This window comes from Astatotilapia calliptera, chromosome 22 (genome assembly GCF_900246225.1).
Source record: "Astatotilapia calliptera chromosome 22, fAstCal1.2, whole genome shotgun sequence".
Lineage (NCBI taxonomy): Eukaryota > Metazoa > Chordata > Actinopteri > Cichliformes > Cichlidae > Astatotilapia > Astatotilapia calliptera.
The window spans coordinates 9,572,031-9,589,908 of record NC_039322.1 but is presented as its reverse complement, the minus strand read 5'-3'; the positions used below and the strand labels follow the sequence as shown (position 1 = coordinate 9,589,908).

The 17,878-nt window shown below is 39.9% G+C and overlaps 1 protein-coding gene across 2 annotated transcripts in view; it reads right to left on the bottom strand.

Annotated features, from left to right (window-relative positions):
• The window catches only part of epha10 (EPH receptor A10), a 185,083-nt gene that overhangs the window by 50,933 nt on the left and 116,272 nt on the right, over nucleotides 1–17,878 (bottom strand). For both annotated transcript variants that reach the window (XM_026156065.1, XM_026156066.1), the window contains exon 4: nucleotides 5,349–5,504. In XM_026156065.1, coding sequence (XP_026011850.1) covers nucleotides 5,349–5,504 — 156 coding nt within the window. The remainder of the gene's footprint in view (nucleotides 1–5,348; nucleotides 5,505–17,878) is intronic.

Below are 17,878 nucleotides of genomic sequence, written 5' to 3'. Positions count from 1 at the left end.
AGTAAATAAAGATGGCTTGCCATGGAAAGTGTTTTATCTCTCCCGGAACACGAGTCTGATTTGATATGAGGGGCAGTGATGTGAGCTGCCTATTGAAAGGCTGTGTGTATCAAAAGTTCAGCATTATACAGTACATGACAGAGGTAACAAAAAACTGTGTAAACATGTCATTTAAAGTTAAACCACTTCTAAATGAACCCCCGCAACAGCTAAAAAATAAAATATACGATCCAGTAGAAGGCTGTAAAAAGCCAGACCAGAGGACTCCATCCTATCACTAAGTCAGCATTCAGTGTCTTTTGGTTCATATCCTCTTCTCACTGAAAGCACAGGTCCATTAAAGGTCATGAATTTTACATACATCCTTGTATGTGTGTGCATGTGCGTGTAATGAATAAGTGAAGGTTTGCTGCACTGTGCGTGCCATCAAACACGTCACACACCACAGCTGCGTCCCGCTTCCAAACACACGTGGTGCCCAGGGTTACATAAGCCCAGAAAACATTCACATTATGAACACACACACACTCGCACACACACAGTAGATGCAGACACAGCTGGGCCTCTTTCTCACATCTCTGTCCACTTTCATGCTTTCTTAGCCTTGCAGTCCCTCACTCTCTTAAGGTTTCTCTTTTCTTTCCATCTTACATTGCGAGTGCCTCTTGTTAAAACTTCACCTCCACAACTCTTCCCACTCTTTTACTCTTAACCTGTCCCAACCTTCTAACTCCCTTTTCCCTATAGCCCATCCACATCACTATTCAACTCAATCTCTACTCCTCCAAAAATATGATACAATACAGAAAAACTTGCATTTCCCTTTAAACCATTGTCATTAAACTGCATGTGTTATCTTTATATGCTACCCCCTCTTAGTTAATCTCATCAAATGAGATCAGGGACATCTATGCCAGAGATAACATAGTCTGACAGGCATGAGAGTATTTTTGCACCAAGAAGGTGATTCCCAAAGCACTTTTAGTTGAAAACTTGACATATCTCAGCATGCTATATAGTGCATCCTTGAAAAATGCGAGAAAACTGGACAAATGGAGGACAAAAAGAAGTGACAGACCTATCCACATCAGATCTAAAAGCCATGTCCCCAAGAAATAGGAAAAAAATCCAGCAGAGACCTGGCACGCAACCTGAGAGTTACATCAGGCTCTTTAGTTGATCTGTCTCGTGTTCACTAAAGCCTCATCGAGAATGTTATAAGTGGAAATGTAGATGTCAAGAACCAATTCTTAAAGAAGGGAAACAGGACAAAAAGGCTGACGTATAGAAACACACACTGGAACACTGGAAGTCATGGACTGGCCACTCTGAAGCACTAACCTCAACATTGTTGAAGCAGTGTGGGATCATCTTGGCATGTTGAAGAATAAAGGTAGTGATACCAACTATTAACTTCAAAGCTCATTAGAACTCTGTTTTTGCCAGATATACTCTGTTTCTATTCAATCAATCAATAAACTTCAATAAATCACTGCACCCATTTCATATTTTAACTAGCAAAATACACTGAACAAAAATATAAACGCAACACTTTTGTTTTTGCTCCCATTCCCCATGGGATGGACGTAGAGACCTAAAATTCATTCCAGATACACAATATAACCATCCCTCCCAGACAGTGGTCACAAATCAGTCCAAATGTGTGGTAGTGGGCACATCTGCTATATTGAGATAATCCATCCCACCTCACAGGTGTGCCACATCAGGATGCTGATCTGACATCATGAGTAGTGCACAGGTGTACCTCAGACTGCCCACAACAAAAGGCCACCCTGGAATGTGCAGTTTTGTCTCACAGCAAAATGCCACAGATGCCACAAGCAATGAGGGAGCGTGCAATTGGCATGCTGACAGCAGGAATGTCAACCAGATCTGTCGCCCGTGCATTGAATGTTCATTTCTCAACCATAAGCCGTCTCCACAGGCGTTTCAGAGAATATGGCAGCACATCCAACCGGCCTCACAACCGCAGACCTCGTGTAACCACACCAGCCCAGGACCTCCACATCCAGCAGGTTCACCTCCAAGATCGTCTGAGACCAGCCACCCAGACAGCTGCTGGAACAATTGGTTTGCACAACCAAACAATTTCTGCACAAACTGTCAGAAACCGTCTCAGGGACGCTCAACTGCATGCCCGTCGTCCTCATCGGGGTCTTGACCTGACTCCAGCTCGTCGCCGTAACTGACTTGTGTGGGCAAATGCTCACATTCGATGGCGTCTGGCACGTTGGAGAGGTGTGCGCTTCACGGATGAATCATGGTTCACATTGTTCAGGGCAGATGGCAGCTGAGAATGTCCCAGTTCTTGCATGGCCAGCATACTCACCGGACATGTCACCCATTGAGCATGTTTGGGATGTGCTTGACCGGCGTATACGACAGCGTGTACCAGTTCCCACGAATATCCAACAACCTCGCACAGCCATTGAAGTGGAGTGGACCAACATTCCACAGGCCACAATTGACAATCTGATAGACTCCATGCGACGATATGTTGCACTGCATGAGGCAAATGGTGGTCACACCAGATAGTGACCGGTTCTGGGACCCCAGACCCCCAATAGCGCAAAAAACTGCACATTCCAGGGTGGCCTTTTGTTGTGGGCAGTCTGAGGTACACCTGTGCACTACTCATGATGTCAGATCAGCATCCTGATGTGGCACACCTGTGAGGTGGGATGGATTATCTCAATATAGCAGATGTGCCCACTACCACACATTTGGACTGATTTGTGACCACTGTTTGGGAGGGATGGTTATATTGTGTATCTGGAATGAATTTTAGGTCTCTACGTCCATCCCATGGGGAATGGGAGCAAAAACAAAAGTGTTGCGTTTATATTTTTGTTCAGTGTATAAAGAAATGAGGAGTAACTCAAGACTTTTGCATAACACTGCACATTTATGGTAAACAACAAGTTTAGTTTTTTAAGTTTTCAGAGAAAATTGAAATTGTGCAGTCTTCAAAATCAGAAATAATTATTATGCAGCAACATCATTTTGCAGTTATTCTCAAACAACGATTTTGCTGATTTAATTGCAGAAACATCTGATGACAAATGGTATGCATCTCGTCTCCAGTTTTTTTTTTTTCTCTCCAAATAGTTATTGTGTTACAACTGGAGCTGTCAGCAGAAGTTCTCCTCTGCCAAAACTTACAAGAATTTAAAGACTAATTTTAATTAACTATTTCTAAAGTTCTACTTTTCATCTCCATTGCTGCCAAGGGAAATGCAGCAGTGTGCTCTAATGGAAAAAACTCAATCGTCACCATTAACAATGGCAGTCAGTTGAGTCATGAAGTAACAGATGAAGCTTAATCTTATAATTAAAGCTCTGTGCTCCTTCAACTTTTTCAAAAAGAATTCTTAAAGCAACTATGAGGTGCACAGTCTCTGATTCTCAGTGTGGTAAACACATTAGGGTCGTGATACTACACTAGCATTAAAAAGGGAGAAGAATAAAATCAGTTGTTCTTTAATCACTGGCGTAATAATGCGCACATATCAAACACTTCATCTTTGAAAATCATAATTTTTTCTCTTACTCTTATGAGGCTAGATTCATCAAACTCTTTCTCTAAATGTACAGTGTGGTGGATTAGTAGAATCTGGGGATTATCATAATTACAGAATCTATAGTGTAATCAATGTGGTCATTAGGCTGCTATGAATATTATCACACAGGATCAGTGAGCTCAGCAATCAATATTATAATTACACCCCTCCACTGCACTTACCATTAAAGCTAGCATGACCACATACTTTCATTCATGTGTGTACGCACTAACGCACAAGTCAATGTGAATACGTATATAAACACACATGCACTAACTTAGAGACCCTATGGATTTATGTCCTGAATACTTTCAGGATATATACCCTATTATTCCTCCATCTAATTACTAAGCTATAATCAATAGGCTGTTTTCCATGCAGAAATCAATAGGGCCAACCTGTACGGCTCTGTTTGGCCTCATAGTGAAGAAGAATCAGGCCGAGAAAGGGTCAGAAAAAGTAAAAGGTGAGGAATGAACAAATAATATGTGGCGAAAAGGGATGAGGATATAGAGTGTCGCTCGAGGATAGAGGGATGAGATTTTGGTTTGACAGAGAGAAGAAAAATGGGATGATAACACGCATGGATGGAACAGATGAAAGGATAAAGAGTAAGGAAAATGCGAGGAGGCGGTGGCTAGAAAGAAGAGTGATGACTGGTCAAGTTAAGAAGACAGAGAGATGGGAATGGAAGAGGGTGTTGAGGCATCAAAAAGGAGGGGGTAGAAAAAGAAGGGGGGGTCCAGCGGAAATGTAGATAATGGAAGTATAGCAGAAAATGGATCTGTAATGTCAGGAGAAAAGGTGGAAGAATATTGAGAGAATGCAAAAGGTTAAGCAAAGAGATGGCAAAATGGGGTGATGGGTTTTTTTGAAAGATGGATGGGAGATATAAAAGGGATAAATGTTAAGAGGCAAAGAAAATGGTTTGGGTGAAGAGGCGCTTTCATATATAGCTTTGGATACTAATAGACAAAGGTTGGAAGTGGTTACATTTACAGAAAACCCTCAAACATACAATGACACAGACGTCCCAGAGGAAAAGTCTTCCTTAGAAAATTTACTTTAAATACCATGTCAAACGCAGACTGGATTTATTCTTTATTCCAGATCAAAGAGGAATTGTCCAACGAGGCAACAGATGTCATTAACCAGTTATAGACCAAGATTTTTGCTTATGTATTTTCATCCTTTAAGCTTGCAGTTATACAAACACTTCACAACTTTTTCATCAGCAGAGCAGTACAAGGCATGCATCCTGTGTTGTGAGAGACCTACTCCTAGCCAACAATCTGGGAAAGGTTATAGAAACATGGAATGCAATACAATGAAGGGTATATGGTGAAGGAGAGGTGAAGGGTGCAAGGAATGAGTCATGGAGATGGGGTTGATGAGGACAAGATGATGAAACATGACTTGGGGGGGAGGGAGCAGGTCAGACCAAGAGGTAATAGCATGAAAACAGGAAAGGTGGATGAAAGGGTACGGGGTGAAGGACAGGTTGTTTTAAGACATAAAGAAAATGGATCTTTATTGTTAAAATGGATAAATGGCAATTGCAGCTATATCAAAAGCTGAATGGGAGGTTGAGATATTGATTGGCTTACAGACATAAAAATCTATACTTTATGCAAAATTTCAATATCATATCTTATATGAGTTATATGGTGCGACTAGAACTAGTATTAGCATAATTATATATATATACATATATATAATTTAAGAAGATATAGACATAAATAAGTGCAAGTATATTATTATTATTACGTGTGCATGGCGCTGAGGGATTGTCCAAAGGGGTCCTGAAGTGATCCTCCTCACACAAGCACACCATGGATCCTTCCTCTTCTGCGACGCTGTTGGCTGGGCAGGGGAAACACTCCTGCTGTCTGGACGACATCTTGTAAGAGCCAGGTGGACACGCTGGAAAAGAAAAGCAGTTTGTCAGATATGTCCAAATTACGTGATATATCACATTACATACATTTAAAAAAAAAAATGTAATATATCCTTTTGGGAAATGAACACATGAAACACATATTGCTATATCAAGGAACTGCACGTTCACAAGATAATTCTGCAGATATGCTAACAGTTTAGAGCCTTTTTTTAATCACATAAGCGCCTCTATTTCACTAAGCACGTTAAAGCCTTTGAAAGAACGAGAGGGAAAATTAAGAATGAGTGTAGAAAAATGAGAAAAGCCAGTGAGACCTCAGTGAAGTATAGATGAGATAAAAGATAGGATTAGAGCAGAAAAGTAGAGGAGACTTTGGCTAAATCCATCTGACAAACACAATTCTCACATTACATGTGATCGGTGGACCTGTGCAAATGCCATCAAAGTCTGCAACTGGAATGAACCAGCTATGCAAATGAAAGAAAACCAATGGATCGTGCAGGCACAAAGCTCCGAAGCCCAAGATTTTTTATTTCATTGTGCTTTTTCTCCCCTTGTTTCGCCTTATTTGGAAGTTATCCCAAAGCATGCATGAACCAAAATACAAAAGGTGAGAACGTGGACAAAGGTGATAAGTACTCATGACCTTACATGTGTAAGAGTACACACCATGTAACAGAAGCTTATCAGTGCAAGTGTGACAATGGGCGTGCATAAACACACACACTCAAACTCACTGAGAACAGCTTATTTTACACTCTCCCTGTATGCAGTTTCATTTTCCACTTGCCGTGCTTTTGTAGCAGGTGATAATGGGTGTGAAATCAGGCAGCCAGCTACCGCTCCATGCTCTGGTCTCCTCTCTTCTGAGACTGTATTCTAAACAGCGGGTCTACATTAACAGCTCTAGTGAGCTTTCTACCCCTCTCTCCCAGTCTTCTGCTCGTTTTCCATTCTCCTGCCACATTATTCTTTCTTATTCCTTTCATACCTTTCTTTGTCCTTCTCATTTTTTGTTTCGTCATCGTCAGTCTTGTTAGGTTCCAACTTTGGAGGCATGTTCATTTTTACCCAGAGTGAGAAACTAGTGATTGACATAACCAGTTAGTGGACATTAAATTAGTTTACAGATGGTAGATACTGGTTTTGAGAATATTTATGGACGAAATACTTGGTAACAAAGGCCTTAGCCATGCAAGTCTAGGGACTGGTTGTTAACCCCCTGGCAACCTCCAGTTGCTAGGGACAAATGTGAATTCCACACCCAGATCACGAGTGGTTGCTAGGTGTTTATCTCCAGGCGAAATCGCCTATAAAGAGGCTCCTTGTAATTGCTTTGGTCACTAGCAGTTTGCTGTGGTCGCCTGCAGTTTGCATGGTACAAGTTTACTCGTATAGAAATAATCACCATTTACTCTTCGAGCTGTAGTGAAACTTGAAAAAGTGCGAGATAACCCAGGAATGGAGAATGTTAGCTTTAACGTGAAAGTTGTGTTTGGAGAGTAAACTGCAAGTCTTTGCTTTGTTGCCATGCAAACTCAGGCTTCTTTGCGACCAGTTTCAAACTAGTGGCTGCCAGCAATCTCATCAACCACTCATCAACCAGCTGCAGAAAGTGAATAGGGAGCTTTAGCAATCAGTTTCAGAAGAATTACCAGCAACCTGTACCAGCTACTTGCAGTAGTCTGAGAATATACATTTTACCCTCAGAACCAGTGGTTGCCACATGGTAGCTGACAAGCTTCTACACCTGCGTCATCGAGGCCTACATTTTAAATCAAAAGAAGCTATAACATGAAAATTATGACTCAAAATTATTTATATGACTCAAAATAAGACATGGTTGCTTTACTTACCCTGATACTACACACTTTTAAATACACAAATTAAAAAAAAAAAAAGAAAAAAAAAGGGGGAAACCAACTACCAACAGAAATATTTGAAGCTAACGATACGCTGGCAAGGGTTAGCCAGTCATAATAGTCCATGTGGTACATGGTAAATGGACTGGTACTTATATAGTGCTCTTCTACTCTAACTGAGCACTCTACTACAAGCCTCATTCAGTAAATCATACACATATTTTTTCTAAATCAAAGCACCTTCGCTAACATCGACACACTTTGACATGCAGAAAGGAGAAACTGGTGATCAACCTACTATCCTTCCAACCTACTTTACCTCCTGAGCCACACCTGCGCCGGCCCTGAATTTCCAAGAAAGATTCTTAAACATTAAAAGATGTTCAATTCACATTCTTGGGTATGTTTACTTGAAGAGCTTGAATAGGAATTAGGAGATATCATGAGCCCCTGGAACCATGTTATCAACTGTGATTTAAGGCAACAGTGCCCTGTCTGAATTATGTGATAAAATTTATGGGATTTATGGGAAATTACAGTTAAGAAGACAGCACTTTTCCCACCTGCAGTATTGTGTCACACAGTCAGTAATGCTGATATATTTGTATGTGACACAGGCAAATTGAACACAAAAGCCTTCCCCTGGCTCAGACCAGTCTGAGAGTGTGCACGTGCCTGTATACCTTTGTGTATGCATGTGTGTATTACAGCCCTGTGTGGCATGTTCGAGGCTGTAAGAACCTCGTAATCGACTTTCTAATGTCTGTCATTACACAAAAAAAAGCCTCTCGCTTTCAGCTCAAAGCACAGCCAAGCATGGGGACATAACAGAAACACACACACACCCGGTCAAGCAGCACTGAAGTAGACTCCCTTTGTTCCTGACTGTGCTGCCACTATCCTTCCCTTCGCCACAGCAAGAACATCAAGTGTGAATAGCACCTAAATCAAGGCAAAATTATGCATAGATCTATGAGAACAGAAATGGGTTTTGCATTTTCTACCTATCATGCTTAAAAGCAGGCTAGCCATATGGCTGGCTGCAGTTCTGACTTATCTCTTCAATTCAGCATGGATAGACATTTCGCTGGCCCACGATGGAAATGTGTGTCTAATGATAGGGGTGTATCAAGACAATATGTGCAGCTCAGATAACAAAAGGAGCTGGCTTTGCATGATGCCCGTCATTTTCAAGGGATTCTAAGGGTCGCCAAAAGCCAGTGCCAGAGAAGGTCATGTCAGTCAGCATGGCCACAAGCCATCTGCCAGTTGGAGAAGAGGAGTTAGTTTAAAAGGCATCCAGCGGTGAGAAAACAAAACAAAAAACTGAACAAAACAATGGAGATACTTGTAATGAAGAGTACTCAAGAGTACTCATTTGGTTTTTCTCATCTTTAAATTGCAAGGTGTATAAATTTAAGTGGAAATCAGAGTTTCAGTGGAAGTAAAGGAGAGTGGGTGGTTAGAGAACTAGAGAGACAGAAGGAGAGATCTGCCAGGACAGCTGGCAAACCAACTGATCAATTTGTCCTATGTGCTGACTGGGAGCCTCGATTAAATGAAACACGGCGGCAAATGTATGCACGCGCACGCGCACACAGAGGCATATTTCTTCAAGGTGTTATGATATAGATATGCAGTGACATGCCAGGTCCTTGGGGTGGGGGGTAGTGGATGACACAGTACGCCAACTGCTGTGAGAGATTGTTCGGAGAGACAGAGACACCAACAGACAAACAGATGGCGTGTGAGGGACAGAAAGACAGTAGGCTATGTACTGTACTGAGAAAGGACATTAAACAGGGAGGGATAATAGACTCCTTCAGACTGACTGATAGACAGAACAATAAACACAGGCATGGAATGCATACAGATGAGAAACACACTGAACGAATGAGTGACAGTGTTAGAATAAGGTCATCTAGAGTAGGAATATATAAAACAGCAGAAGTGCTCTGCTTGCCATAGGAGCTTATCGGTAGTTAGAAAATAAATATAGGAATATGATTGCAAAACTTGTTATCAATCTTTCTTAGAAAATTCATTATTACTCTGACAGTTTGAGATATGCCAACAGTTTTGCCATCTAATGAATAAAAAGTAAAAGGCCAAAGAATCCACATTTCAATGAGCTTACAAATGACTTTAATAGACTTTTGTCTTTGTGGGAGGAATCAATTTATAGTTTGCCCTTCTCTCTTATTTTCTTTTTCCTTTCTTTTCTCTAACCTTAAACATGCCCATTAATAAGTCATGAAGCACTTAATGCAATACATGTGAGCAATGAATTGTTTCTTTGCCTCTCTGACAGCACACATTAATAAATATTAATAACCCTAAAAGAGGTTTACTTTAGACCTTTGTGCGCGCACACTGGCACACATTTGCACGCAGCTAAACCCCAAGAGAGATTACACATAGACATAACGCGACGATTTTTTGCAGAGGTTTTCAAGGAATTGAACAAAGTATGATAGTCAAAGGGGTAATGGTATCATAGAGAGATGGGGATGTGATTCCAGCAGTTGGAAATCAATAATTGAGAGAGCTTTAATTCAGATGAGTGCTCCCTGTGTAGCTGATGGTGATTTGAATTCTTTAGGCTTCCTTAACATCCAAAAAATTTATTCTCATTACCATCTTTTTACACACACACGGACACGGACCTACGCGCACATACGCACGCACACATGTAAATCTGCATATCCGAATCAGAGAAGTAGGGAGGTTGGAGAAAAATGACTGATTAATGTGTTTAAATGTGTCGTGTTAGGTCAAATTATTAAAATGTGAACTGATGAGGTTAGGGTGAGTCAGACTGAATTGGACTAGTTGAAATTGGACAAAAGTAGATGGGGTCAGTCTCATTCCACATGATAGATTGGCTGAAGAGAATGAGATATGGACCATACTGGATCAGAAAAAAATGTTGAAAAATACTGTTTCAAGCTAAGACGTTGGAGCTTAGGGGGAAAAGGCTTGGAAAGTTACCAGTGCAACTCTCCAGACTGAAAAATAAAAAGACTCTTAATACCCTGGTCAAGGCTCATGAACAGTATGTGTAAATTGTGGGGAATTTACGTGTATAGTGCTGTGCAAGTCATTCTTTGTTTTTTGCCAGGAAAATGGAAAATAGGTGTAGTAACTTACTGAAAGGAGCCAAACATAAATGTTTACACACTATGTAAAGCAAAAACTGAGTTTGTACAATTGAAGAGCTTAAAAATCAATATACCCATCTTCAACACAGCCTGAACTCTCCAAGGCTCTCAGGAATAGTTCTCCAGGCTTCCTGAAGGACATTCCAACTTCTTTAGATGTTGCCTGGGGAGACCAATCCATGACTGACAATGTTCTGTTATGTGTTTCAGGAATGCTTTAACTGCACTGGCGCTGTGTTTGGGATCACTGTCATGGTGAAAAGTGAAGCTGTTCCCAATTGGATGAATTTCCTGTTACTTGTTAGCATGTTGGATTACACTGTGTGGCAGGGCGTGGCCTGCGGTGCAGTGCAGGGAAGGCGGACGCACCTGCACGGCATCTGCAATCACGCCCCGCCGACTTAAATATTGTACTGGGTCCTGTGGTTGGGGTTGTTGTGGTAATGTTGAGCGGGCAGCGGGAGAGCTGCAGCTCTGTGTGCATTGTGAAGCAAACGTGTGTGACAATAAAAGGATGCAAAGCATGTTGATGTCACCGGTTCTGCCGTGTATGTTTACACACTGTTAGATTGGATCACAATCTAACAGTGTGTTCTTATTTTCATAATTCGATCAATTTTTAACAAGCTGGCCCAACACCCCTAGCTGAAAAGCAGGTTCAAACTATGGCAAAACCTGCTGGACCTTGTCTTTATCTTCTGTAAATCATCATTAATGATGATTTGAACCAAAATTTTCAATTTGGATTCATCATTCCAAAAGACCAGTTGTCACTGATTTTCAGCATGGATCTTGTGTAATTTGTATAAAAAAAAGAAAGAAAAAAAAAACAAACATCACTCTGAAATCAGTCACGGATAAGGACTAGACTGAAAATGAGTAAAAGGGCAGCCAGTGTCCGAAGAAAAAAATCTGAAAGATCTTCAGAAAGCCTTTCTCTTAAGACAAATTTCCAATAATTACGAGAAAGTTTGTCTCCCTGGAAGCAAAATATAAAGAAATGAGAGGTGATCCAAGACTTGTAAACAATTCTGTCCTTGTATATTAATAATTAAAAGCTTTAAAACAAATCATAGGGAGGAACTATACAGGTTAGGGTAAGACAAACTAAAACAAAAAAACCCAACTTTAAATCAATGCTTCTAATTTAACATCAAAAATTTCCTCTCATTATATTTTTAATGTTCTATATTTTTCTCTTTGTTTCATGTTGGAAAAATTAATGTTTTGACTTTTTGAAATGCTCTATCAAAGAGTAAGACAATGGTCTTCTATGGCAATAAGGAAATAATACTTAGTATAGAAAGCTAAAAATTAATAAACCCCTAGAAACTTGTCTGTTGCACAAGGCCCTCTTCAAAAAACCCGCTACCACGTCATCGGATCAAACTGTAGTGTATCATATTCCCAGTAAGCAGATTTTCTGATTTTATAGTTTGAAATTAAGTGACTGATGAAAAAAAACATTTCGTGACCCTTTCCATGGCCTGCTCTTTTGGAAGATACAATTTTCTCCTGAACTAACATGCAGTGTCATAACCTGTCTGCGTGTCTAGCTGCTTTGAAGATATGACCTAGCCTTGAATTACAGCATAAATCCCTGTTATTAGCTCAAAGTAAAGACCTCATTCAAGTCACCCACTGACTGGCTGCTGCTTCACAGTGTAATCGTGGAGAAGGCTCTGAGCCGTGCCATTCAGGTCAATGCTTTATCGTTTTATTCTCTGTTCTGCCCTGGTTACCGCAGACTGACATCACACAGAGAACACAGGAGAATAACTAGCGAACAATGCCGCCAGGGGTATTAATGTCAGCCGTGCTCTGTACAAGCTTTGCGCTGAAGACATGTCTAATTCTGCATGTCAAGTACAGCATGTATACGCAGTGACAGACACATCACACGCAAACAAAAGCACACAATTACTCACAGTTGTGAATGCAAAACTCCCACGGATCCATTCGTTGGCTTTTTCACACAAGCATCCGCTTCAACGCCGAACATTTAACAATATCAAAGTGGTTACATCACAAAATAGACACAACAAAGAGCTGTCATGTTACATCACAGCAACAAAGAGCCAGGCCTGAACAGTTTGGATCAAACAGAAAATTCAGAGAGAATCAGCCAACATAATACAGCACTAGGGAATCACAAAAATGTATGCATAGTCATGGAGTTATAAGGTCATGCATCTATTTTTGTGAGGCAAATGTTTGTTAACGACATTAACTTTTCATTCTAAAAAACAAAAAAAAGTTTCCGTTCTTGGTGGTGGCACGGTGGTGCAGTGGTTGACACTGTTGCCTCCATGCAAAAAAGGTCCTTGGTTTGATCCTCATGCCTATGTGGGTTCTCTATGAGCTTCTTTCCACAGTCCAAAAGCAAACAGGTTAGCTGGTGATTTTAAATTGTTAAAGTCACTGCGATAGGCTTTAAACTGACCCCATAACCCTAAACTGCTTACTGAAACGCAATGGATGCTAGTTTTTAGTTGCACTTTAATAATAGATTTTGAATGTAAGGCTTCTAATGATGTATGCTCACTCACTCACTTTTTTCATTACAAAAAAAAGGTTCCTTATTGCCAGGCTATGACTTTATTGTACTTGACTTTTAATAATAAAATTTACTTAAAATTTGACATTGCTTAATATACCCAGGATTTCTCCTTGTGGCATTGAAAATGGCAAATTATTTTTTGTGATATTTGAATCAAAGTCAGAAATTTCAGTGTGATGACAACACTAAGCCAGACCGCATTCGCAATTGGTATAACATTATGGAAACAAGTGTATGCCAAAATACCATATTTATTACTGAAATTAATCAAAAGAGGCATTCCCCATTTTTATGGTCTTTTATATAAAAAAGTCATAAAGAAAATTGGATGGCATGAGTATTTATATCCAGTTTTATTCCATTTTTAGTTGCCAAAATACTTCAATAACTATGAAAGATATCAATCAAATGGTGGCACACAGACAAATAGTGAGGCGACTGCCAAAAACTAGGAAACCATGAATGAAAACACTGACCCACTACAGCAGAGTTAAATATACTACTTAAGGTGAAGGGACAGATGCGTTTGGTGTTCTAAAAACAATTGGAAGTCAGTTATTGTGGTTTAACCCGGTGATATTGCACACTTTATTGCAGGAAGCTGTGCTGCTGTGGCAGAGGCTCTGACACAAAGCTCAAGGAAGCAGTTAAGGTAATTTAAAAACACTCCGACTGCCTAAATTGCCACAGTAGCTGTCAAAACTCGATTCCTTCACAAAGTAATTACTTCGTCATAACTCAACACAGACATGGTGCACACATTTTACATTCAAATGTAAGCTTTACAGTGATAGAAAGTTTCCGTTTTGAATAAATATCTCAAGAACAGTAATAGATGTTATAAAGTCTATCATTCTTGCTCTACATGTTTATTGAGGGTGACAGTAGCCACATTGTAGAATGACTGCAATAAAGACAGAGCATCACCAAATCCACTGAGTTTCATCCCATGCTAACAAAATAATGCTGAATATATTTAAATCTGTTTATGTTTAAACCACTTTATCTTTGGGAATATGGGCTGTGAAGTACTTTCTTTTTAGTGCTATTGCCCATTGCCTTAAACCTTATATATATATATATATATATATATATATATACACACATACATATATATACATACATATATATACATACATATATATATACACATACATATATACACATACATATATACATACATATATATATACATACATATGTGTATATATAATTCATATATATATTAATATGTAGATTGCATATTTTGGCATGCCATTCAATGTTAAAAGGGGGCATTAGATTGATTTGATACAAAATAAATCAGATATGTTTACATGAATGTGGAAATAAACAGATGCATTTTCTTTTACCCACACAAGTGATTGAAGTAGACAGATGTCCGTAGGGTGCATATCTGTATTTTCTGAACACATACTGACTCACTTGGCTCATGTGCTGAAATGTACAAAAAACCCACCATACACACATAAACACAGCAGACCATCGCTGACTGTTGACGGATCCTGCTCTTCTTTTCTCGTTTCCATGTTTTTGCCACTGTCTTTAATACCCGTGCTACTTCGACGTTTACCTTTCTCCCATCTCATCTTCTGAAATAGCTCTTGACTGCTATCAACTCTGCTCCCTGCCAAACTCTGCCCACTCCCCCCACACACACCCATCCCTTCCCCGACTCCCCTCTATCATGTTTGCTACCCTCTCTTTCTTTTTGTCCATTATTTGCCATCCCTTCTTTTGCTCCAGCAATCATTTTCCACAGGATTTATCAGGGGTTCTGGAACAAAAGACTGAGAAGGAACAATTTCTGGATGTTATTGCCTCCTTCTCTCCTCATCTTGTGAACATTTGCACTGTTCATATTTGAGTATTTAGCTCTTGTTCTTATCCTAAATGACTACCATTAAGTACACTTTTTTTTGTCTCCCACTCATTTTTGTAGAAGGGATGGTGGGCATGGTAGTAAGCTAAATATGGATCTTTTATTGCATGGTTCCCAACATTAACCCCCAGTTTGTTTTCCTTAAATACATAGCTTTTACCCACAATCACACGCACTGGATTTTGACTCTTAAAACCAAAGAAAAAGTCAAATACTCCAAAAATAAAATCTGACTGTTCAGTGCTTTAAGCAACACAAACTGACTTTTATTCACACATTTGATTGGAAGCTTAACTCTTTCTGACAGATGTCTGCATATAAACAACACTGTGTGACAAACTGTAAATATAGAGTGGTACAGTATGTGGTAAATAAGGAGTGATTTAAAGGGAAAAATAAAAGACCGACCCTGGTTTGAAGCAGTCGCTATAATATAATCAGCTCCATTTTTGTGTTACATCTCCATGGCTTAATGGGCTGGGATTTAATCTTTTCTCATCTTTTGGTTTCTATGGCAAACACTGAAAAAAGAGTGTTTTATTAACTTCTGTTTTCATTCAAACCTAATATGACATCATCAACTTAACCCTCAAGCTTTGACCCTCAGGTTGACCCTCATCCAACTGACCTTATCCTTTAAAATCTAACTGTAAAACCACTGAACATCATTTCAGTCGTGACTTTCTCACCGTTTCATCCTGCCAGGGCCAAGACTTTTGAAGATGTCCTCTCTATCGAGTGTAGTGATTCGTCTGGCATTGTGATAGATGGTTGAATAATGGTCACATGTCATGGGAGGACTAATGATTAGCCTATCAGTGCCACAGCAGAAGCAACATTGTCAATTGGTGTGCTTCTGAACAACAAATTGATGAAGATAAATTCTTGTTATTTCACCTCACTCCACTCTTAAAATGCTGCCATTACCAACATGTTGGCTGTGGTATGTCTCAGTGATTAAGTTTGAGATATTGGTTTGTAGTGACTGATTTAGTCAAATCTCCTCCCCCATGGAAAACAGTTAGACTGAAGAAAATGGAAATAGCTGTAACAAGCTGACAAGCCTGATATGAGGCTATGCTAAACTGTCAGCCTCATCCATTGATTACTGTTATTGGTATACCAGATGTGCGGACTTTTGCTTTTCTTATGTGTGTGTTAGAAGCTTAGCCACATTCTTATCTTAGTAACGTGTCACCTGCACACAAGTCCATACTACACACATACTACTGCATGCATACACACAAGCACGAGTAGGTGTTATTCGAGGAACGGGGTTTTGCGGTGGTCCTACGCACAGCTTTGCAGACAGTCGTATACATGCACTGCCACCATGGGGCAGTATCACAAATATCCAGTCTTTGATAATGATGCTTGTGCTCCTTGCCTGCCAAAATAATTATTATATCTTATTATATACAAAGAGCTGAAGTGAAACAGACTGAGCCTTCATACCCACAGATGATTATTACTGTCATGATCACCTTCATACATGGAAAGTCTCCCACACACTTATCCTTCTCACTTAACATATCCATCACATAACCATGGATACAGCTTGCTGCACAAGACGCGCGCAGTTGAAATTTGGTTCCTATATTGTGTGAACATATTTGTTTACATATGTTTTTGAACAACAGAGTTTCTGTATACATTATGTGCATATCAGCTGCGAGTTGGCAAACAGGTGTGCATATGAATGTCAGCCAATTTCAGGTCGATCGCACACAAAACGAGATCCAACGTTCTGCTCACACACGCTGTTGTGCTGCGTGCTCGTGTGTATTCTGTTTCGCTTGCCTGTCACACTCGGCTAAAACACAATTCCTCCATCAAACTGAGAGTGAGGATAGCAGGTAAGAGAGTAATATTGATTTGTAATGCTCCTGAAGGTTATACACACAGCAGTCTTTCAGACACATACATCTCTCCCCATTTGCGATGGCAATATGTAATGTCATTCTTCACTACTTCCAATTTTTCATGCATAAAAATGCATGTCTTTACTGCGAGTACGCTGTGTATAACAACCACAGGCTCAACCACAGTATGGGATGGAAGAAAAAAAAACAACTGCTGCCAACATGTGTTTGTTTTTGCTATGGACTCAAAAACAAAGAAATCGTCTAAGAGTAAAATGGGAAAAAATAAACTATTGCAAACACTTCGCAACATAATTCACTGTGACACATGAGTACATTTTAAATTTCCTAAACATCTAATCAGATATGCAACTGGAAACTAATCACATGCACTGGTGGAAACATTAGGGATGATATGGAGAGTAGATGAGAGTTTGTGTTTTCTTGCATGCCACTCATCTTTGTGCGTGTCTGTATGATTATATGCATATGTGAGTGTGTGTGTATACCGAGTACGTCCTGTTATGAAAATTACCAAGCGTAATCTCCAGCCAGCAATCTGTTGTGGCACACCAGAGTCATTTGATTTCTTTGAATCAGCTATTCAAATCTGAGATGTGAACTTGAATGAGTCGCGCCTTCTAATGACATTCCATTTTCATTTGCCTCATCAGCCATTTTCATTAATACTGTGACCCAGATATAGACAAATGGGCCTGATAAATTTGATTCCCAAGAGTATAGATGGATGAGCAGTGCTGCATATCTTTAAGTACAGTGGAGGAGAGGAAAACGAGGGGTGGCGTGGGGGGGTTGCTGTAGAGCTTTTCGTTCTATCTAATATCTGGTAGAATTGTTAAAGGAGGATGTCAAGGGTAATCAGATAGGCCCTCGAGCCTGGAAGACACACCTATTAGAGTCACTTAGAGTGAACTCGTATAAGTAGGTGCGCATATCTGTGTGAGTCAGTGTTTTTTACGAGTGCCTATAAGAAAGTGGTGTGCATCTTATGCAGCAATTTATGTTCCTAATATGTGTGAAAGAAAGTGTGCTGTTGCATGCATAAACAC